The sequence below is a fragment of the Falco rusticolus genome, chromosome Z (genome assembly GCF_015220075.1).
Source record: "Falco rusticolus isolate bFalRus1 chromosome Z, bFalRus1.pri, whole genome shotgun sequence".
Taxonomy (NCBI): Eukaryota; Metazoa; Chordata; class Aves; order Falconiformes; family Falconidae; genus Falco; species Falco rusticolus.
In genome coordinates this window covers 74,073,500-74,097,538 of record NC_051210.1, presented here as the reverse complement: position 1 = coordinate 74,097,538, position 24,039 = coordinate 74,073,500, and the positions used below count along the sequence as shown (strand labels likewise).

The window sequence follows — 24,039 nt, the reverse complement described above, 5'->3', positions numbered from 1 at the left end:
TTTATCAATGGGGTGTGAAGGGGTGATAAAATGCTACCAGCTATCTCCAGAGACAGCTAATCCATTGCTATGGATTTGTTGTTAGGGAATCTGGCAGACCCGTACAGTTCCTCGTAGCTGGCTGTAACTCTTGTGCCATGGTACAGCCACCTGCAACGCCAACTGCTCTCATTATGAATCGGAGCTGTGTCGTGCCATGCTATTGGCAAATGGAGATACGATGCAAGATAATCATCAAGCTGTCAAGGTAAAATGAGTCTCAGCATGTAACAGAAGGGTTTCCTCACTCCAGGGATTTTTCTGCTTGAAGTTTTTGGACTGTTTCCTCCTGATCACTGTGCTTCCATTGGAATCTGGCATTTTGCAGAGGATAACCTCCTGTGTCTTCCAGCTTTCCCATCAAGTATGTTGAGCCAACCATCTGCTGGACCTGCAGCACCGACAGCACGGGCTGCTCCAAGGTGGTGTTGCATTACCAGACCTCTGTCACTGAGTCCCTTCCTGCTCAAGGGGATTTAAACCACCTGGAGCAGCTCCCTCTGTGAGGAAACAGCTTCCCTGGGGCCAGCTTATAGCCTGGTACTTGCACTGAGCAGCATGTGTCGAGTGCAAGGCTCAATCCGGCACATTCGTGCATTGGAGTGGGTCAATGGAGATACTGATTCAGCCCAGATCCTGCCCACTGGGTTGTCTGAGGAGCGTTACAGACCCAGTCAGCATCATCTGTTTTGTGAGGACAAGAGAAGATGGACAATTCCACCTGCTTGGTGTAGCACTGGGAGTGGGCAGATGTCAGGAGGTGTGGCTGGGAGCTCTCCAGTGCTTTGTGTGGGGTTTTCCATGGTACCGTAGTCTCTGCTTGCACTCAGACTCTGCATAGAGATAATCATTCAGGTTTAATGTCCCCATAAATGATGGGGGTGGGTTTTTTTTCCAATCAGCACAACCTTCTTGCAGGCATGGAGCTCCTGGTGCAGTGCTGCTGATGCTTTGCAGCCCTCCAGCAGCACCCAAGTTGTCTTCAGCCCCCCCACAAGGTACTAATTTCACTATGAAACGCCCCAAATGGGGCAAAACTAAGAGATGCTGCACAAGCAGCCAAAACCCAGCTGTCTGGGGCTTCACCAGCCCTGCTGTCAGTGAGTCCCAGCCAGCGGTACTATAAGCCTGGTGTCAGGCAGCATCTGCAGCAGGGATAAGGATATTTCCAGCACTCTTAGAGGCCGGTGTATAATCTGGGATACTCTCCAGCCAAACCACTAGGGTTCAGATTCCCACTAACCCACCTCATTTCCTTATTTGTTTTAATCTCCCAGCAAAAATGAAACCATCAGCTGCTTTGACCAGCTCCTTGCCTGAAGTTAAATGACTAACTCCTAACCACTGGTGGTCCTGGGCTGACTTGTCCCAGAGAGGGGGTAACAGAGAGTAAAATTGCAACCAAGGAGCTGCGGCTGAACAAGTAGCCTTGTCCCCAAGCACTGCAAGGTGACTGACCCCAATGTCCTTGTGCCACAGGCAGCAGCAGGTGTGTGTATCCCCTGCAGCATCATTTTGATGTGGGATGCAAGGGAGATGTGGGGGACTGCTGCTGCTGCCTGCCTTGCTGTGTGGCCCTTGCCAGGGAACTGCCCTGAATGAATGCCTCTTTGAAGGGCAAAAGACCTGCCAGGAATGCATTCAGCCCTGATTTAAAGAATTCCAGTGGCAGGAATCCACTGGATCCTTTGGCAAGCTCTTCTGGGGTTTAATTACCCATGTGTCAAAAGCATTGACCATTTTTGTTGGTTGAATCTGCACAGCTTTGACTTTATCCACTGGGTTCGTGCTGCCTGATGGAGGGTCAGGACGGTGGGCTCAAGCATACCGTCCATGCCACTGAGTCACAGCCAGCCTGGCTTTGCACATCGTGCCCATCCTGGGTGACAAAGGCATTTGATGGGCATTGTGTTTGCAGATTTAAGGGGTTTTCTAGCACAAGTGCATTAGATACCCTCCCTGTACAGCCATGACAACACTGAGACAGTTTGTGTACCCCATGTAGAGAAAAGACTTGATCTGCCTTCCCCAAGTGCCTGTCTGTCCCCATTAAACACAGCAAGAGTGGATACAGACTTAGTGGCTGGGCCAGCTCCCTTCCAGGTGGTTAAAGACAGATAAGGGCAATCCTGAGAGCATCAGACCAGCCCTTTGGACAGGTGAATATATCCAGCTGTACATGGCCTTCCTGCAGAGCCTCTCTCCCCAGGCTTGGCTTTCATCAGGCTGTCCTATGATCCCACTGGCATCCCTCCTGAACTCCGGGCTTGGGGAGGGAAGGACCTGCCCCACATGCCTCCATCACAGGGGGAAAAGCACCCTGGAGGGGATCACTGGATTGAACAAGCGTGAGCTTGGGGATGTTTGAGCAGAAACAGGTTCTGGTCCAAAGTGGTCAAGGTGGGTGCATTTCCTTAAAGCCACGTGGGGAAAGGTCTCTGCAGCTACAGGCAGCTGCAGGCAGGCCCTGGTGACTGCTCAGCCATGACCTTCATGGAAACACCATTAGCATCCCCCATGTACAACACCATTGGCACTAACGCCTCTGGATTACGAGCAATGCAGGGTCTCTAACAGCCTTGTTATCCCAATAGCCACCTGGCAGCTACTCCAGCACTGGTTAGAGCCTTGCCGCCACCCATCGGTGCACAAAAGCTGAACCTATGACTCAAGTTTTCTAAATTCTGTCCTGTTTCCTGGCTTGAGAGGCATCCCACATCTTGGGAGGCTTTTGGCTGGGCTGGGGCTAACATCCCCGTCTTGGTTATAAACCCCCAGCTCAGGTAGAGCCATTCTCCCAGCTCTTCGGGATTTCAGATGGCTTTCTTTACCAAGATCTATTGGTAGAGTTACTTTTAATAGCATGTACGTGACATGGAGTGGGATAGACCACTTTGGCTCTGGCTGGCACATTATAAATCTCAGCAAAAAAAAAATAGGGCAAAGGGCTGGGGGGGTTGGGGGGTGAAAAAAAGCAGAAGGAAGAGACCGTTTTCCCAGGGCCCAAAGCAGGCAGGGGTGGGGAGCGGGAAAGGCAGGGTCGTACGGCTCACTGGGGCAGAGTGTGCAGTTGTTTATACTGGAAATGAGTTTCTGTTTATTGCAAGCTATGGTGGGGAGACCACAAAGTGAATGTAAAAGAAAATGGGAAGGGTGTGGGGAAAGTCAGGGGAGGGGAAGTGGGTGCCTTTGACAAACTCCAGAAGTCACGTCTAGTAATAAATCAAGCTGGGATCTGTCCCAGGATACAGGACCCAGAACATCTGCTTGGGCTGTAGGGAAGCTGGGCGGGCGAGGAGGGCTCTCCCAGCCCTGCCTGGGGCCAGGCAGGGGGCCAGGAGCTTGGGCAGCTCAGCTGCCCATGGGTGCTGAGCCCGGCCACGCTCACGTGCAGGCAGAGGTGGACTGAGCGCACAGGTTCACCAGGATACATGGGGAGACGCAGGGCCGAAGGCTTTAGCAGGCATCCTCAGTCGACTTCTGCATCCTCAGCAGCTGTCCCTTGGCTGCTCTGTTCCTCCGTTTCCTTGGCTGTAAGGTGGTACAGGGTGCTTTTCTCCCATTCATCACTTCTCCCAAGCTTTGCAGCAACTCCTGCAATGTTTCAGAGCCGGGGCATGGCATAGGTACCACAGAGCAGGGAGGTCCCCTGCCCTTTCCTGTGGCAGCAGGAATTAGTGTGTCAATGGGGCTGCTGCTGAAATCAGAGACAAATTTCCTGATAACCCTACGGGGGCCAGCCTCACATCCATTCTTCGTACAGGCTTTGAAGATATTAAGTGCTAAGAATTTTGGTTTGACATCTGAATCCAGCTGCATTGTTGTGAGAAGCCCTTGCAGGTTATTGCTCTAGACCAACCTTTCATATATAATCTATTGCTGTGGGGTTAGTGCTTCGGAAGGGGTGATGGGCATGCGTTTTGCAGATTTAAGCATTCCCCTCCTTCCTTTTCTTCCCCCCCTCCTTGGAAAATAGATCCTTTTAACCACTGCAGATGACACAATACATGCCAATACTTTTGCAACCCATTTGGCTCACAGCGAGAGCTGCATTTGAGCTACAAACTTCCCCAAAGGTCCAAGTAAAGCATTGGGATGGGGAGGAAAAACAGAGACCATGCATCTGACCTCTGGGTCCTTGCCTGATTCTTGCTTTTCCAGCCAGTATTAGTGCAGAAAGCAGGACAGACAGGCACTGAGATGCATGTGGGAGTTATGACCTCAAAAGTAATTTGCATTTCTTTATGCCGGACCATAGTTTGAGCTGCTCTGCCATAATGCCGTGGGTGCTGCTACAGGAACTGGTCTCTGAAAATGCCCGTGAACAACTTTCAGGGCACGGGGCAGGTACCAAGCTGTGCCTCCGGTATCTCCCTGTTGCAGACAAACCCCGGGTCCTTCCTACCCGATCTAGGCAGGTTCAACCCCATGTCACTGCTGGAAAGGTCAGAAACTTTGGTGGCATCACAGCACTTCACTTACTCCAGGCATGCTGCCTTCCTTCCTGTGCTGCTGGTAGTATATATGCCATGGGAGAGACCTAGCTGCATTGGCATTAACTCAGAGCTGCTTTCTCTGCTCCAGGAGAGGGTGACAAGGTATTTGGGTAAAACCAGACTGCCCTGCTATGTCTACTTTTCCCCAGCACATCTTTGCAGCTCTCCTCCACAGCCCAGTCCCTGCTCCCAGACCTGTCCTTGCTGCTCACCTCATCGCAGAAGGATGCTGAGCCATCTGTGTGCACTGAAGGGAGAGTTGTCCCTGTTGCGGGAGATGTTTGCAGTGTGCACAGAAGCAGTGTGCTCCCAGTCCATGACAGGGCAGTGGAGTTTATGTGATCCAGGACACTGCAGCATTCTTCTGTTGCTGGCGAGGTCCGGACCATGGGGCTTGCTCTTCTGCAGTTTTCTGTGAAGCGCTTCAAAGAGTGCAGCAAAATCCTTCAGTGACTCTAATAACATTTATCTCCAAAGCTCTAGGGTATTCCTTGCTCCCTGTCCCTGTGAAGTTACGCTTTAGGTCTGCTGAAATCCTATCAAATACCTCCTGAGATCCCCTGGAGTCCCAATGACAGTTTATTGAGAGTCCAGGACTGTTTGACCTTGGAGGGAGTGAGAAAGGCAGGGCAAGAAAAAGCAGCCCCGAGCTTCCCTGCCAAACTCCTTGATCCTGTGCTGAGCCTCTTGCAGAGACCATGACCCAGCCAGGAATCAGTCCCAGCCCATCGGTGAGGTATCTGGGCACCATGCCTTCCTCTCTTCTCTGATCCAGGTCTCTTGGGGGTCTGCTGCTCTTCTGGGTAGTGCCACTGCCCAAGCAGTCAGTGCCTCCCCCAGCAAAGCCTCCATGCCCCAGTCACCTTGTGTAGTGCCCATCCTGGCATCCTGCCCCTCTTGCTCTGCCTAAAAGAGATTTGGGGACCTCTGGGTGACAGCTCAGTCCCCAGCTCTGGTTCTTGGTGTTTTCAGGAGGGTTGCCTGCCCTAGGGGAGCTCTTTGGTGGGGGTTTTGCCAGCCTTTGGGAAATAAATAAAATATTTATAACAATATTTTTTCTAACAGTAAATGCTTGTTATTTGTTGGAAGCAAACTGGAGGATGCGTGAGATGCTACTGTCCTCCATAAGGAGGGGCAGGCTGTGCTGAGCATCCAAGTTATTGCTGCCAGGGCAGCACTGCTTTTACCACTGATCTGGTGCTGATGCCCTCAGGAAAAGTGTGTTTGCTTCTGGGGGTTTCATTGTTAAAAGGCCATAGATAAATTAGTGGGAGTCCAGAGGAAAAATGATTAAAGGATTAGAAGATAACGTATGACCTAAAGGGGGGGATTAAGGAATTCAGTGAGGTGCTCGCTGCAGAGCAGAGCTGGGGGAAGCGGGGAGGGAAGAAAATGAAAACAACCTTGCAGAGATTTTACAGGTGATGATTAGAGCGGGTGAAAACAGTCGCTGTGAGTAATTGAGTCAGTTTGTGCTTCATGTTTCGTTTTGCAAATCATGAGCTTTCACGTGGGTGGGTGGGTAGGAGCTCCATGAGCCGTTTGAGCTGTTTGAGTTGCCCTGACCGTGCACACCAGGAGCATCCTGCAGGGCTTGCTCACTGCCACTTGTGGGGATTTAAGTGTTGAGCCAGAATCTGAGGAAGATGAACGTCATTTCTGTAAAGCAAAGAGCCTTTTTTTTAGCTCCCATTTCTTTACAGATGGGCTGAATAATGGGACCTCCCTTGAAGGTAGCTGAGTTAAGGATGCAGCTATTACTTCCAAATGTAGTGAAGCTGGGGGTTGTGTGACTTTCATCATCCCAAGGATCATATTGCCATAAGATAAGAATGAGTCCAGGGCCTGATTCAGGCCTGAGAATAAAGTAAAAAAAAAAGACGTTTGTAAAGAGAGCAGTGGTGTTGAGCAATGGCATTAGTTGAGCTGTATCTCAGCCCACCCTTTCCAGGAATACCATGTTCCTCTGCTGCATTTCATTCCCTTGAAGGATGCCCTTTGGGTGAGCTGCAGAGACTGATGCCCTGAAGTTGGATTCCCTCCTCTTTCCTGCCTCCACCCCATGGTACCAGCAGCACGGGGGAGGATTTAGGCTTAAGCTGGGAACCCTTCTACTGTTAGGACTGCACCAATGACATGAAGCTGGGCAAAGCCACCAGTTTAGCAGGGACTGGGGCTCTCACACATGAAGGGGTGCATGGTCCCTGGGGCTGAGGGAAAGGCACAGCCTGCAGATCAGCCCCAAGAAGCAGCATAGCATCTCACCAGGAAAGCAGTGGTGCAGGGCAGAAGGGCAGCCCCAAGGCTGTGAGTCCATGGCCAGGGGATGCTGAGTCTGCATGACCAAACCCAGATGCAATCCAAATAGCCAAAGACAGGGTCAGCTGGAGGATGAGCAAATGGCTCCACTGCCTGTGCAGACACCTGGTGTGCAGAGGGTTACCTGCACACAGATGCCCACAGATGTCCCCTGTCCCAGCTGGATTCAGGGTGGAGCAGCTGGTGTGGGCTGGAGGGTACCGTGGGGTCTGACTTGTAAGGGGATGGGAGGACAACCTGCAGCATTTTCTCTAGTAGAACGTGAGAGAGAAGAAGAGAGGGTGGTTTTCCATAAATGCTGAAGGAAAAGAGCTTTTGCTGCAAAAAGCCAATCCCAGGGTAAGAAGAAAGTGGATCAGGACTATGTCTGGTTAATAACCACTCCTGTTGGCTCCTCCTCCTGCCCAGGCAGGAGAAGAGAAGCCCCAAAATACCCCTTTCTCTCCTTGGGAGAGTCAGAAATTTCTTACTTCTTCCTCTCCATTCCCCATGGGGTGAGAGACTCCTCTGCCAGCATTTACCCTCTCTGCAAGGTGGTGTGGAGAGCAGCCTGGGGAAGAGCAGGACAGAGAAGGGGACATACCCAGGCTGCATCTTAAAAGGGATGAAGAGAGAAGACGCATTTTTGGAGAGACCCTGGCTGTTAGAGACAGCCCACACTCCCCCTCCGGGAGCGATAGCTGGTAATATTTGTGGCTAGCTTGTTGCTCGGTACATGACAAAATGCTTGTAGCTTCCCTCCAGAGACTTCTCCTGGATAAATATACAATTTCCAGGAGTTCTGGTGGGACAGCTTTGCCGAGGATACACGGCTGCTGATGGTCCCAGTTGTGTCTGATTACACCTGGTATTTTCCCTGTCTTCTCCATCTGCAGAGGCGGGGAGGACAGATTGCTTTTTTGCAGCCTTTAAATAAGGTGATGGAGGGGGCAGGGGTATTGCATGGTGTAGATTGTGCAGGGGATTTGTGTCTGGAGTGGGGAAAAGAGGGAAGAGGGGGTGCTAAGTTGTCTTCTGCAAGCTCCGCAGGCATGGAGGCAGGGGGCTGCCATGACACAGACCCTTGGGCTCCCCAATACCAGCCCCTGAGGGCACCCTGCATGCCCCCTGCACAACTGAGCGGAAAAGGCACTGCCCTCCCACAGAGCAGGCAGGGATGTTCCCTCTCTCTAGCTGGCAGCTTTTCCAGCTAAGCTCCTGGAGGGGATTTCCAGGGTTCTGCACAGATTCAGGCTGCAGGGCTGCATGTTGCTCACAGCTGGTGTGGGCTGAGACAAAGCACAGCAGAAACCAATACTTCAGAGCAGTTTTGGGCTACTCTGGTCAAGCCTTTTATCAAGGAGTACTAAGGGAGGCAGCTACTCCTGTTTGGGGATCAGGGCTCTGGTGTGCTGCCATGTGCGCTGACCACAAGCTCCTTGGAGTGAAGAGCAGCTGCTGGAGGACGCTCATGGGTGCTAGGAAGCATTTTCCCACTGTATTGCCTTGGCACAGTGCATCCAGTCCATGTTGAGGAGAAGGGTCCCCTGGAAGCAGAAACTGTTTTGGCAGGTACTGGAAAATCCCATGCAATTTATGCCCTGCATCCCTCCTGCCTCTTTTATAAGGGATAGGTACAGCATTTGGGTGGGAGCTGCGGGGGTGTTAAGCTCTCCTTCGCAGATCCCAGCAACAGAAAGTCCCATGGATGTACTGAAAAATGAAAGAGCACATCAGCACCCTACTCTCCTCCTGGGGACTGTAGCCCCTTCCCCACTGGCTGGACATGGCAGCCTGGTGACCAGGGATGCTCCAGCCCCTGGCTGCGGGCAGGGATATGCTCCACATCCCCAGAGACTCCCTTGGCTCTGTTGGCCATCACCTTCCCCTGGGAGCTGCACAGTCCCTCACCCCACATCGGTCTTCAGGTCTTCAGGAGCTGGATGCAGGCCCGGCACACTCAATCCCAGAGCAGCCGGTAACGAGGTTTGGTCATTACTGCCCGAGGCTGTGTGCGAACCAGTGACCTGGCTCTGAAATGGTTTATGTTACATGCAAATCCCCTTGCAGAGGTGTTGGGGGAGGAAAGCCGGCCTTGCCGTGAACTCCCTAGGCTGGAGAGCAAACCCTGTTGCTGCGAGGGTCTTCCTGTGCCCGGTGCACTGGCTGTGCTGCGACATCCTGCCTTGCTGGTGTACCCTTCCCGGGTGTGCCCCACCAAGCATCATGAGCCCCGGCCCTGCTCAAGGCCTGGCGGTGCTACCGTTATACACAAAACAATAATCAGCTGCCGTAACGAGGATGCAGAGTAGCTGAGCTGGCTTCCCTGCTGTTGTGCCGGCTCCAAGTAGAAACAGCTGCATTTGGTTTGGTTAAATGTTTTATTTACTCCCAATTATCCCAGATAACAGATTTGCTTTCTTTTGTTCAATATTTAATACTGTTTCAGAGCAAAGCTGCTCTTTGGTTTCCAATGGAGGATGGGAGGGTTAGGAGGGACTTTCTCCTGTGGTGCGGTCCCAAGCGAAGGCTGGAGGCACTGAGCATAGCTGCTGCGCATTGGTCCCCAGTGCATTCAGCCCGGCATCCTGGCCTGTGGGGACAAGGCCACCTGCAAGAGTACAGTTGGGTTTGGGGTGCCAGTGTGCCAGGTGGGGTCTCCAAGGACCCCACACGGGCATTGCCATGGGACAGCAATGCTGCCCAGCACTGGCACTGCTGGAGACTGGCTCAGTGGCTGGGAGCAAGAGGGTCTGTCATGGGAGATGCCTGATGGCTTCACCTGCCTAAATCGCCTTCCCCACAGCATCCTGCACCTTGGGGAGCATCTCTGCAGAGGGCTGTGGTATCAGCTGGCCACCCCACCCCATGCTGTGGTTGCCAGAGCCCCTCTCCTCTTGCTCTTTGCTCTCACTGCTTAACCAGGCTTGCTTGCTAATTTTTTGAAGGTTGAAAGCTGTCAGGTTGGAAGAACACCTCTGCTGTGCTGCAAATAGCATGGCCTCATGCAGTGCAGGATGAATCAAACTGGTGAGCCTGTTAACACACTGTCCTGCTGCAAGGCAGCTTTTAGGGCTAGGAGCTTGTGCTACAATTTGGGCTTAAAACAGGGCTCTGAAGCTCTCTTTTCTCTACTGAGTAATGCCTCACCCAAAAATTTACAGTGCTGCCTCTTGACGTGCACACTGAATTTTCTGCAAGGGAAATTAGAAAATCCATAGCTTGGTTTATGAGCCCCAATCAGTGTAAAACAGGGCCTTTTAGAAATTTATCTTTTGCTGAGTCCACCTTTTTCTCCAGCACCTTCTGAGGAATAAATTTTTGCTCTTTGAGGCTGGGGAACTAACTCCTAGGTGGCAGCAGGGCCAGCAGACTTTGGTTATAGCCACAGGTATTGCTGGCCCATTTTGGTAGCTCCTGGGGAGATGCTGCATCGTGATGGTGTTGGGGCTGAGCTAGGTGCTGGCTGAATGTAGGCAGCTCTGGTGTTCGGCTGGGATGGCTCATACTCCAGAGGGATACATCTTTGGTGTTTAATTTCAAGGGGGAGGAATGTCTCCCTGAAAATTTCCCTTCCTAATGTTGGAGTGGCTTAGACTGACTGGGAGAGAGCTAAATCCTGTGTCCCTCACTCGCCCAGGTCAGCCAGGAGGTCAGTGAGGGGTGAGCCCATCTCACCCTGTGCCCCTGCACCCTTGGGCTCTCTTAATTCTCTCTCATATGAAGTTTGCCACATTAATTAAAAATAAAACAAAAAAACAACAAAAGAAAACCCCACCGCTTGCTTAATCCTTCTGGAAGAAGCAGTGGTTTTGAACATGACGTTCCCAGAGTGCAGAAGCATGATGCAGAGGAGCATCACCTGCCTCTGTACTGCCCCGCCGCTGTCCTCTGCTCCTCCTCACCTCACCTTTATTCAAGAACAGCCTGGACAAGGGGTAACACAGCAAAATCAGAGCTTCACTTCACTCCCTTTCTCCAGCAATGAAACACAGCCACATCCCAACATTTGGGGTGGTGGAAGGGACTGTCCCCAGCCACAGCCATGCTGTACTCCAGCACAGGTGGTGCACAGCTGGCAGATGCTCCCCTGATCCACCGGGCAGTAGAAACATGATTTATTCATCATTGTTTTCTTTGTTGTTTCCTACCAGCCTGCTGCACACAGACAATTTTAGAAAAGCAGTGTTAGATAAATAATACATCATGCTTGCAGCCACATGTGCATAACAAAAGCATCTGTGTAGGTGCATATGCAGATGTGCAGGATGTGCTGCTCTCGTGCCCATGTCCCTGCATACTCAGGGCTGGCACCTTGCACCCGGCTGGGTTTCCGTTGTACCCTCCAGCCTCTGCAGCTCTGCTTTCAGTCACTTGAGTGCCTCTTATCGGCACACACCCACCACCTGCAAGGTCATGGCTGTGGTGCAAGAAGTCAGCAGGTGAATATGTGGAGGGCATGTTAAGCACAGGGAAGAGATGGGGCAGCGATCCTGCCATGGGTGCTGGGGAGATGCAGGGATGCGAACAGCAGGAGTCTGGCAGCAGAACAGAATAGGTGCTGGGATTGCTCCCCAGTGCAGGGCAGCACAGTGGTCCTGCCCACACGCAGGCAGGCTGTGTCATGGCTGTAGCTCTAGCACAAGCACATGCTGCTGCCGTGGTCCCTGGAGGCTTTGCTGTCCCAAAAGTGGGATGGTGAGTTATGCAGTTGACCCCACAAGCACTCTGTAGGATCAGTATCTCCCAGCAGCCCAGCGCCTGAATATGCCCTGAGTGCACCAGAAGAAATACCTCCTACAGAAGTGTTTGAGAGGCCTCTTAAAACTTTTATTGGTACTATTTTTTGTATCCCTCCACCTGTGGAGCAAGGCATCTTTAGTACGTTCAGCCCTCAGCAGGAGAGTAAAATTATAACTGATCCATTTCAGAAACCTCTAAAAATGACCTAAAATAACTTTTCTATATATAAAAATGCCACAATTTTAATATCCATTATCTCATGACCTAGCAGAGCTAGGAAAAGCTATTGTAGATCATTTTTAGTGGTTTCTAAAATGGATTGGTCACAGTTTCCCCTGCACAGTAGGACTCAAGGTACAAGGACGACTGGGCTTTAGAGATGGGGAGGGAGGCAAAAATCTGTGTCTGTGCTGGTGCATCCAGAGCTGTTCCATCCTCAAGGACCACTTGTTGTGCTCTCCCCAGCTGAGCAGAGATGCTGGACTTGGGCAAGCAACAGCTATTTCCAACAAGTCAGAGAGGCAGTGGTCAAACAGATGCAAAGCCTGGGGCACCGTATGGTAGGAAAGCAAATCCTGCCCCTGCCACTGGTCTTCTGTGGGATCTGCAGAGTCAATGCCCCCGACACCAGCTTTTGCTGCCTGTCGTAGCTCTGAATTTTGCTAGAATATTTCACAGCTTATGAGGTGGGATGCACCTGGCTGTGGCGCAGCCTTTCATCCGCTTTCCCTGAGCTTTTGCAGCAAAGCTGGTTGCAGCCCAAGCTACTTGGAAGCCACAATGGCTGGGCATTAAACATGCCAGTTTTGCATATAGGACATCAGCAGAGCACGTGGGAGAAGTGGCTTCCTGCCATGCGAGAGGTTAATAGGCAGATTAGAGAGGGCAGGCGCTGTTTGCAGCGAAAGGAAAGGAGCTCTGCCTTTACAGGGTTCAGCAGCTCCATGAAGCGACAAGGAAGTAAATATTTGCCAGCATTAGGGAGGCTGCACCCAGAAGCCTGGGGAGAAATGCCCGTGCAGGGGCAACATGTTGCTCAGGCTGTTATCAGCATGAGGCAGGGACTGAGAGCTGGATGTCAGATGGGGGAGGATGGAGGAGGCTGGGGTGGGACACCCCACACCCAGAGGCACTGCCCAAAGCCTGAGGGCAGAAAAAGCCTTTAATGCTCCCTTGATGGCTTTGTTTTCCTCCGCTGCCTTTCTTACATCTCTCCATTGCTGGACTGCCTGGCCCACCTCCAAAGACAGCATTACAGACCGACGGATCGATTGGAGCCTGCAATTTTATTTGCTCTCTTTAAGAGCCTTTGATGGGCACGATGAGCTGTGCTGGCGAGTGCCTTTCCTAGGAGAGGAGGGGAGAGGAACAAGGTTGCAAGCCACCATCTCCCATAGGGAGATAGTGACCCTTCTGCCAGCTTGGGGGAGACACCATGGCAGGGAGGGCAAAGACGGCTGTTCAGTGCACTGTGGCATCTGAAAAGGGACTTGCAGCCCTCTCCTTCGTGGCACCCGGTAGTCATGGTCACCCACCCTGCCCTCTCCTATGAGGTGGACTTTCTGCCTGTCAAGATGGAAAGTAGGGCAGTTGCATGATATCCCCCTCACAAAATTACTGTGGCTCTGGGACTAATGGTTCTTTGGAGAGGTAGAGGTGGAGGTGGCAGGAATGTCCACGTGAGACAGCTTGTCCGTGTCCAGAAAGAAAGGGCAATGTCTGGAGTGAGACAGGCTTTGTAGAGCAGCGTCCTTTCAGCTGCAGTGGGCTGAGGATGCTGCATGGGCACCAGGATGGCAGAGATACAGGGGTCCTTTTGTCCCCCAGTGTCTCCTTCCACCTCTGGCTTGCTAAAAGAAGATGAAAGGTGGAGGATGCTATGGGCACAGAGGCTGCATTTGGGGCCCCAGTCTTGGAGCAGAGGACAGGATCTTCAAGGCATTCAAGGCTGTGAAAGTGGAGCATCTCCAAAGGTGGCTGCAGAGCGGGGGTGAAAGTGGGAGGCAGTTTGGGCAGCCCCCCTTCTCCCAGCAAAGCAAACCTGGAGGCACAAGCCCACCCCAGCCTCCTCAGTGCAGGAATTAGCACAGATCACCAAGAGCCACATCCAGCATAACACTGGAGACAACGGAGGTAAATTGCCCTCAGATGAACTAATTGTGGCTCCGTAGCAGTGCAGCATCTGGGGCCGTGCCAGCAAGGCAGAGCCTCCGCGTCGGGCAGGGGCCCTGCAGGACTTCAGGGATGCTTGCCGAAGCCTCAGCTGCCTCTGTCCAGCTTCTCGGCTGGCTCCGGGTGTCCCGGCAGCATCCCCCGCTCCCTCCCTGCCGCGGCTCTCTCCAGCCCCCAGCCCGGTGCGCCGGTGCCAGGCGGGTGCTGCTAGCCCACACTGCCACCGCGCGGCCGCTGGCCCCCCAGAGTCTGTCCCTGCCCCCCCTGCCCCCCCTGCACACTCCCCAAAACACCCCCCGGGAGCCCCCAAGGCCCCCCCTCCCCGCCCCATTGCCCCCTGCAAAGGGCGGTGGTGCCCTGCGGTTGCTCATGCCTCACTCCGGGGGCAGCTGTGGGGCAGGGAAGGGGTTAAGGAGCAGGGGAGGAGGAGGAGGAGGAGGGGGAGGAAGAGGAGGAGAAGGGAGCTGTTAGCAGGGATCAGACCCTGGTCTCTGGCCTTGCGATTAGCCATTCTGTTTTGCTGCGGAGGGTCTGCTTGAATAATTTAGCTCGGAGGCTCATTAACCAGGCTCTGGCCTTCGTCTGCTGGCTGAAGGCTGAAATAGCCATTAGGAGGAACACGCATCACGGACCAGCACAGCCTCCCCTCCCGGCTGGCCCCCTCCTTTCCCTCTCCCTCTCTCTTTCCCTACCATCTCCCTCTCTGTGCTCCCTGATTCTGCTGCCCTTGGCTCTCTTGTCATCTGCTTTGCTCCCTCTCCAGCCCAGGAGACGTGCCAGTGCTGTCATGTGTGCAAGCCCCGTGCCTCAGTTTCCCCTTTGTAGACAGCAGTACGGTGCTGCACCTGGAGCTTGTGGCATCCCCCCAGAAAGCTTTTCTAGCAAAATTCATCATTATCTTCTGACCATGGGCTCTGTTGTGCAACGCCATGCTAGGATCCTGGCAGCCCACCCTGGCAGTCTATGCTCATGGCAAACAGGCAGGGTTGGCCCTCTCCAGCAGGCTGGTTGGCCTGCTGTTTCCCATCAGGGTCCTGGTCCTAGATGCATCCCCAGGCATGTTACACCGTTGAGTCCAGGGCTGCACCTAAGTGGGACAGAGGACACCAGCAGCTCTGCAGGGCTGCATGCCACGTGGGGGATTTGCACAGACATGGCTGCAGTGAGGTGCCATTTTGTGTTGATGTTGTGAGGCTTTGGCACTTTCTCCTAGTGCTGCCAGCTCACCGGTGCAGCAAGGACACACTTAGCCAACTCACTGCATCCTTTGCTTTTCTGGCACAGCATGCAGAGGGGTTTTAGCTTGGTGCATGGCTTCCCTGCACCAACATCAGTATGGGCTGCTCCATAGCAAGACATGGTGCCCGCACACTGCTGTGGGACTGGTGATTGGCCCTTGCAGCCTTGGGGGAAGGATTTTCCCAGCCTGTGGGTGCTCCCTGAACTCTTGCATCACTTATATCCTGGTTTGCATCTTACTTTTGGTAATGGCCTCGGTGGCAGGGAGGAGAGCAGTTAGCCATGTGGTGGGGAGCACTGCCAGAAGTGCAGCAGCATGATGGGCAGCAATGTCTGCACTGAGGCTCCAGGTCTGCTGGGTTTGTTGCAAAACCTCTGCCTGGAGAGAAAAGCGTGTCCTGGGACATCCTGGGTGGATGCATGGGAACAAGCAATAACGAAGGAAGGGAAAGAGAGTTTAGGCTGAACACCACAGATTCAGACAGCCTTTCTGAGGGAGCCCTGGTGCACATTCAGCCCAGGGAGTGTATTTTATGGCAAGGTACTGTGCCAAAGTGTTGCAGTCAGAGCCAGACTCTGCTCTTAGCAATGCAAGTGTCCAAGTACCAAGAGAGGTATACTTGGGTGTCAGTTCAGGTAAGATTTTTACCAGCCTAACAAGGGCAAAATTTATCAGCTGAAAGGTGTTGCATCTCATCCTCCTGCACGCACTGGCCCTCGGCATTTTGCGGAGTCTTCCTGCAGCTCTGTGCTCCTGCAAGGAGCACAAATTGCACATATGTCTGGGAAAGCCAAATGTAGTGTGAACACTTGCTTGGATTTCAAATCCTCTTCTGCCTCTAACCTCTGTAACCAGCTGATGAGGCCAGAGGAAGGCTGCTCCCCAGTGCATGCTCTCGTCCTATCTCCAGGTGCCTCTCCGTCTCTTGGGAGGCAGGGCTCTGGGGTGGGATGTTCTGCCCCGCTGCTGAAAACATTATGCCAGTCCTCCTGCAGAGCTGAATTTTCTCTGCTTGTTTCATAACGATCATTGTCTTGCCATAAGTGGTCTTCTCCCTCCCTCTGAGGACCTCTGGTCTTTTTGAGGATCAGCCCTCAAGAAGTTTATCACTCCTTGGGGACGTGGCAGAGAAAGCTGTGAATGCTGTAGCTTAATGGGTTCAAGAGAGCAGCACCTGCTCACCGGTGATGTCTTTGTCACAGCCTTGAAGACAGTGTCCTGTAGTACCTGCCAACCTCCTGCATCCCTCATTAGAGCCAGTGACCTGCCAGGGGAGAAGGCGAGCTGCTGTGCACAGCTCAGTCCAAGGCAAGGCCACATGAGGGACATCGGCAGCAGATGTGGGACAAAGGACCCCAGTGCTTTGAGCAGCTGATAAACACAGACCACACTCCCCTTGCAAACTGTGTTCCCTCCCAGCTGGCAGCAGTTGAGAGTGGAGGGACAACCCCTTGTTCAGGACCTGGTGATAATCCCACCTTGATGGGTAACTGCTCTTTCTCTTTCCCTGGCAGCCCCGCCAAAGGAGCCAGTGCTGATGTGCCGGTCCAACAACTACCCGAAGGGTTTCTACTGCAGCTGGCACCTGCCTACTCCCACCTACATCCCCAACTCCTTCAACATCTCTGTCATGTAAGTGCCTGGGAAGGGAGGACGCAGCAGGGTGAGTTTTTATCCCTACAGCCTGGGGCAGGTCCCAAGCAGTGCATTCTTGGGGCAGTGGTTCTGGCCTCCACTGAGCATACAGGATCAGGGCCCCCGAAATCACCCTGGAGAAAGATGCTCCAGGGACATTCAAACTGGTTGCTTGGCACTGTGGCTTTGTCCTAATAAAGTTCCAGTTTCCCCAGAGGTGATCAGGGAAGACCCTAGCTCCCAGCTCCTCTTTCCATGCTCCCCAAGTCCATCCTCTCTGCACCACTTGTCCATAGTGGAGGCTGTGCCTGCTGGTTTTGGTGCATTTGGCACAGGTGTGTTCCCTTCTGCTGTATGCTGACTGTGGCCAGGCAGCAGCAGTGTCCCTCGCCTAGAACTGGCCATGGCGTGGCATGGCATCATCCCCCACCCTGTGCCCAGGTCCTGGCACAGCCCTTATACAGGCTGATGCCATGCATTATCTTCTGGGGCTTTTGTCACCAGCAGAAAGGAGATCCCATTCCTCTCGTAGGAGGAACAGAGCCAACCCCAACCCCAGCAGGGTCTCATCCTTTCCTTGGGGCCAGCGTGAGGACATTTGCTGCAGTCTCTGTGCAAGCTTAGAATAAAATATCACACACATGAGCCTGCATAATTCCCCAGCAGCAGGAAAGCAGCCCTTTGGCTGCAGCAGGGGCTGGTACACGGAGGCTTCAGGCAAAGCAGGGATGCAGCACTGTTCCTTCTGCCTCCTCCCTCCAGCAACATGGGTGCATCCCCACCCCGAGCCGTGCTCCATAGGTAACAGCTCTTCTTGCCTCTACTTTCCAGACATGGCACAAGAGAGATGGTCTGTGAGAAAGATGTATTTCCAAAAAACAGGTGTCACATCAGATACCTCCAGCTCTTCTCGACGGTGAAGTACAAGGTGACTCTGACAGTCACGAATCCTCTGGGCAAAAACTCCACCACTCTCACCTTTGACGAGTTCACCATAGGTAACTTCTGTGGCAGCAACTGGCCTCTCTGTGGCGGTGTTGGGGTTAGCTTGCTCTGCACATAGCAATGCCCGCCACAGTGACGGGCCAGGGAAGGGGCTCACTCTCCAAGGCGAGCCTCTGCCTATCCATGCATGAGATGGAGCCAGGGTCTGAGCCACGCTGGCATCCTCCTGGTGCCCTGCTCATTCTCATGGCTCTGCAGTCACTGATGCTGGCACCTGAACATCCTGGCAGACCCAGGCAGGATGCCCACAGGCAGCCCCCATGCTGGTCCCATCAGTGGCCTGGTACCCTGTCTGGTCCCATCCCAGGTGGTCCAGGTCTTCTGTGGTTGCTAATCTCCTCCCTGCTTGGGGGCTGGGAAAGAGGATGCCATGCACCAGGGCAGAGGGCTGTGAAACTGGTGTGGTCCAAATGGCATTGCCCTTCTTGCCCCTTTGAGTGTTTCTAAAAGAGAGGTTTGATGGTTGTGCTGGAAGCAGAGTCCCAAGAATTAGGACTGGAAGAGAAATTAAAATGTCCCATCCTCTTCTTCCCATCCTTGGTCAGGATAAAGCCCTCCCAAAGTCATCCTTGACCAGCCCTTACCTAGCATGCTCCTAAAACCCCTGTTCCCTGCTTTGCACCTCTTCACTGCCCTGTCCAGGCAGTGACTGCTGTGCAGTGTGGGAGGGGGGGGCAGCAGGCGCTGAGGGCTGGGGTGTCTGTGCCAACGGCTGTGCTGCAGGGATGCTGCCCAACCTCGTCCAGACCCATGGCTTGGATGGTCCTCTGACTGTGAAGGACTGGTGTGGACCGAGCAATGCAGTGCCAAGCATAGCAAAGCAGTGAGCTGGACACAGCGCTTTCACCACCAGCCAAAGCTGGATTATAGCCACTGCCACGACAAGACTGTCCATCCTCAAAGAACAGGAAAAATGGGAGAGAATAGAGCTCAGAACACATCAAAAAACAATTTTCTGGTTACATGTGGCAATTACTGGACCAGAAAACAAATAAATGAATCCTTGAAGTGCAGCCAGCAGTCAGTCTTTGCCTTCAACGTGCTGCATGTCCCAGTCTTGAGTGGCTGGAAGTGCCAGAGTACAAGAAGAGGAGCTCCACTGCTATCCCAGATTTTCCCTTTCTGCCCCAAAACCTGGAAAACATCAAACAAGAACTGAGATGCCAGCTCTGAACAAGAGCAGGGAAATTATTTTGGAGCAGGGACTGTCCTGCTGTGTGCCTGCAGCTGTGCTCCATATCTGAGGCTTGTATTCGTCAGTGCAGTTTGAATGTTGATAACAAGGCAGAGACCTTAGCAGGGAAGTGGTAGAGTTTTAGTCACTTGGGTGCCTTTAAATGGATATTTTTGTGTTTGTAGAAGATACACTCCTTAAAAATGAAGGTAATCTGCAGCCTGCAGGGCCCAGGGCAGCAATTAAGCTGCATTTTCTGAGTTCCTTGCATTCCCTCCTGCAGGAGTTCAGGGCATCATCCTTTAACATCTGCATCCCACCCATGCCCTGCCTGGCTTCCCAAACATCTGGTCCTCTCTCCAGCACACAAGGGCAACCCCCCTGGGAAGCACACCCAGCTGCAAGCTCTGGGCATCCCAGCACCAGCACAAGCCGGATCCAGCCCAGCAGTTTGAACTCATCCCAGGTCAGAGGAGCAGTAAGCAGAGGGCAGCGCTGCCCCACGCCAGCCATTAGCATGGGTGCAATATTGCTGCCTCCTGCAAGAGTGCCTGGAGGGGTGCAGGATGCCTGAACATGTCCTGGCAGTTGCAGTGGGAGGTGAGTCCCCCTGCACCACCTGGCAGATATTTTAACACCTTCCAGGATGGCATTTGGGGAGGAATGATGGGCCAGTGCCAATATGAAGGGCTATGTCCTGCACCCTGGAGGCAGCGTGCTCCCATAAACACTTCAGTATCTAGTGGCCATAAAATCTTCACGTTCTGTACAGCTATGAAATTCTCCTCCTCAGGATTTGGTATGGCAGCCGTGCGTAAGAAGCATAGACATGGTGTTGAGTGAGTGTGTTCAAGCAGGCAGTCAGCAGATTTAACAGAGTCATTAGAGGATGAATTCAGCTGCTGCCGATCAACAGCCACCTACCCTGCACGGAACATCTTCATGTGCCGTCCCGGTGTTTCCAATTAAAACAAACACAACGCATTAATGTATTTTGCCGTGCAACTTTGCCCCACGTTGCCTTGTCTCCTTGAAGAAGCCTCTGCATTTCAGTGTTTCTTCTGGCTTCCTTCCCTGTGTCTGCAAACCCAGGGCTGTCGCCCGGTGTGGTGGGTGCTTGCAGTGTGTATCTATCACCCAGTAGGTTCCCTGGGGATCTCTATCAGCATGATCTGGGCTGAGATCTCAGAAGCTGTGCTGAATTTCGCTCTGCTAGATGGAGGGGTGGGAAAGCTATGCCTCAGGACAAAACCACTGCATCGGCTCATGGCAAAAATGCTGCGTGGGAGCATTGCGACATGTGCACGCATCCTGCTAAAATGGAGAGATGATGTCAACCACTGCATGATGCTTCTCCTAAAATCCCAGTGCTGGGGATGTCAGAGCCTGCCATGGGTTTTTCCCTCAGCCTAAAGAAAACCATCACACCTTCTGCATGGAGGTTAAACTGCAGGTGCGAAGCCCTGATCTCATGCCCTACTGGAGATGGGGCAGCCTTCAGCCAGTGCAAGAGTGGTGCAAGGCTGACAGCTCTCCTGGTGCAATCTGAGCTGGGAGCAGACCCACTGCTGGGTCAGACCACCCACCCAGCCTGAGCAAGCACAAAAAGCCCCCTGGGAAGGAATGACCTCCTTAGGTTTTGCTTCCTCTCTCCTTCCTCCTCACCTGGAGCCCCCAGCAGAAAATGCTTCCCTGGCTGCTCAGGAGGAGGGACCCTAATTCAGTAGAAAATGACTGATACTTTCTTTTGCTATCCTGAGCCCATGCCTTGATGGTAGTCATGCTGTGCTGGTTATTAGCAGCCAGCTGTGAGAGGTCACCCCACATTGTCATTTTCAATGATGACTGAAAAAGCTTTTCCGGCCCTCTGGTCTTCATCTCTCATTGAGAGGAGATCTGGGCTGCCTTCCTCCTCATCCTGCTCCTGGAAATTGTTTTTATAACTACATCTTTTGCAAAGGTATCAATGTTAATAAAGGTGAACATGGGGAGGGCAAGGTTCTGCAAAGCCTTGCAGACTTCAGGGCTCCAACCCAAGGCAGGAGGAGGTGGGAAAAGGGCTGGAGGAGCTGGGTGGGAGAGAGCCTGGAGGCAGGGGAAAGTGCCAGGGAAGAGTGAGGTGGTGTATCAGGAGCTGCCACCTCCATTGTGACAGCTGGAACAGTATGGGAACGTTTGTGGCCCTCCAGAACATAACTCCACCTTCCTTGCTTGTGCTTCAGCCCAAGAACCAGGTAGGTGGCGCATGCATCACCCTGTCAAGCAGGGGCATCACCATCATGCAGCAACACTGGCATCCCACCTTGGTACCTTTCTCTTCATGTGAGCCTGGGGCAAATTAGCAAGAGAAGTTGCACAGCATTGGAAGGAGGAAGGCAGCCTTGGACAAGGCCTTGTAGGCATGGCGACCTTCCCCAGATCTGTCACCCATCCCTTGTGTGACCTTGAAAGGTCATTTGATTCTCCCAGCTCCAGCTCTGGGGTGATCAAGACACAGAGCATCTCACAGGGGCTGTATGAGGACAAACGTGCCTATGTCTGTATGAAATTCAAAGTCTCTGAACACTGGTATACAGTTGCCTAGGCAGAAGGTCAGTTCAATTCATACTACTTAGGGAGGCAGAATTAAATTACCTAGACTGACATTTGGCTAAGACATGGAGTTTAATATCCCTCTGCTCGTCGAAAATGCCAGGGGATATTTAATGGCCGCAAGGGATCCATTTTAGTGCTCGTTGGAGAGACAGGATGGGCGACAGGCCCCTCCATGCTGCAGGGTCTCAGCTGCCTTTCTGAACCACCAGCTTCATTTCAAGATGTGTCTAACAACAGCCAGGGGTGATGGATAGCTAAAGACTTGCAGTAAAGCGTGAGCATGCAGAGCCTTTAGGAAAAGCCGCGCTCCGCAGCTCTTCTTGCACGCTGAGCCCTTCCTTGGACGTGGCAGCCAAAAACCAAGTGGGAAAGGCTGTGAGTCGCCTCCTGGCCAAGTCCCCTTCCCAGGAATGTCTGATGATGCTCCCTCGGCTCTGCACGATAATATTACGTCTGGTTTTGTAGCCACTTAACCAGTATTCAGCCTAATGCCTATCGTCCATTACTATTACTATTATTGCTTTTATTACGTTACTGCCTGCAGGCCCTGCTAAGGACAGGGCTCTTATGCTGGCTGATGTATGGCCAGACAGCCCCTGCCTCACCATGTGTGGGCTAAATGGAGGCAGACAAAGGCTGGGGAAGGAGGAGTGCTTATCCCTGTGTGTGGAGCAGGGACCCAGGAGGCTGTGGAAGATAAAGGTCTCCTTCAAGGATACACAGAAACGGGGGAGCTGGATATGGCCTGTCTCCCCTTGCTCCTCAGCTGGTGCCTGCAGGACCCACCCTGATGTTTCCCATGGTGAGCACAGTGTAATGAGGTCTGTCCTAAGAGATGTAGGTACTGTCCTTGCTGGACCAGCTGCCAGAAGTGCAGTTCCCTCTCTGGGTTTTGCATCCCCACCACCTTGGAGGGACGTGGCAGGAACAGCTTTGGCTTTGTGCTTTTGGAGGAGCTGGCACTGCTGCACTTTCTAGCCTGGGCAGGAGTCCCATGGATAGGGGGACACACAGGGAGGTAGCAGGGACGGCTGGTTTTCCCATTAACCCACAGTGTTGTTTGAAGGCTTGCCGCAGCTGAGAGCACAGCTGCCTTCGATGGCTGGGCTCTGCCATGCTCATTCAGAGCCAGGCAGGGACAGCCTCCAACCCCCAGGAGCAGGGCTGGGGGTCAGCCCCCTGCAAAACAGGCAGGTGACTCCCACCCCAGCATCAGGGCACCTTTTCTTATTTTTGCTTTCCTCCAGCACACCACAGTGGCATCTCTTACTGCTGCCCAAGGACATGTGCCCTGCCTGGCACAACCACATTTAAACATCCCTCTGCCATGGCTCCAGGCTGGTACGCCAAAAAGCAGGGCCAGGCTCCCTGTGTTACCCCAGGGAGTACCCTATCACATCCATCCCCAGCCCAGCACTTTCCTTCTGACTTGCTCACTGCAGAGCCACAGTTCACAGTCATCTGCATTCGTTCAGCTGAACAGACTTTTGTTTTGCAAACCAAGCTTGCCGAGCCAGCACTGGATTTATACTTTTCCGTATGCGTTTGGACTCCAAGACCCCGTCGATGGAAGCTGATGTCCAGCCTGAGCCCGGGGATTCAAAGCGAGCAGAGGAATTGCACAGCCATCTGGAGTAGCTCAGCACGGCACAGCCCCAGCAAGTCATCCCTCCTGCCGAGGATAAAGCTGTGAATGGAAAATTATATCCTGTCCTGCTGCAGAGAGGGGTCAATGAGAGCCGGGATGTGGCACTGTGCACCCGTGGTCAGGCCCATGGGTGCTTGCTCACCAGCCGCTCCCCAAGCTTCCAGGAGCATGCTCTGAGCTCTGGGTGCAGTGGGGATGGAGGAAGCCATCCAGCCCTCTTTGCACCCATCGTAGCAGAGGGGAGGCAATGGGAGGCAGGAAAAGCTGTTGGGGTGGTGGTAAGGATGACAGTGAAAGAGGACTTCAGCAGGGTGTATGCCAGGGTGCTGAGCAGGAGGGCTGGGGAAAGGGAGGTGGTGGTAGGCTAAGTCTTGCGGGGAACAAGGCCAGTACTGGGTCCCACCAAGGTGGCTGGGCTTCCTTTCAGTGGCCCTCCTCTGCCTCACCCATGGCCGAGAAAGTGGGTTTGAACACATCACAGGCTGGTTTCTCCTAAGAGGAGCAAGCGGTGGTGGTGCAGGGAGGGTGTCTTCCTGGGGATAGTTGCTGTGATGCCACCATGATCCTGGAGCAGAGATGGCACGTGACTCCACTCGCAGCAGGCTGGCCCCACATCGGTGCCTGGTCCCGTACAGCTTCAAGCAGAAGGAGAGATGCCTTCCGTACACAGGGCAGGGATGCAGGCAGCAGGGCGCACAGGCTAGCGAGGGAGCAGCTCACCACCACCACCACGTCTCGAGGGAATGTGAACCCCATGTGTAGATAATTACCTACTTGCAGCAGGTGAATCCCTCAGGTCAGCATAGAGAGAAGACGTCTGAGTGCAGGGCAGGAGCTCTGCCAGGTGGAGAGCGGCTCCCCACAGCCTCAGCATCCCTCTTCTGTGCTTTGGGGTGGAGTCTGATGCTGGCATCTTTGCAAGCTGCTGCTTGAGGCAGTCAAAGCCAGGGAACTATTACTCAATGCAGAGATTTTCAGGCCAGGAGGGATCCAT

The 24,039-nt window shown here is 53.3% G+C and overlaps 1 protein-coding gene across 2 annotated transcripts in view; it reads left to right on the top strand.

The window, feature by feature from the left end:
• Window positions 1-24,039, top strand: part of CNTFR (ciliary neurotrophic factor receptor) — a 212,237-nt gene that overhangs the window by 171,272 nt on the left and 16,926 nt on the right. For both annotated transcript variants that reach the window (XM_037374450.1, XM_037374448.1), the window contains exons 5-6: window positions 16,503-16,620; window positions 17,455-17,621. In XM_037374450.1, coding sequence (XP_037230347.1) covers window positions 16,503-16,620; window positions 17,455-17,621 — 285 coding nt within the window. The remainder of the gene's footprint in view (window positions 1-16,502; window positions 16,621-17,454; window positions 17,622-24,039) is intronic.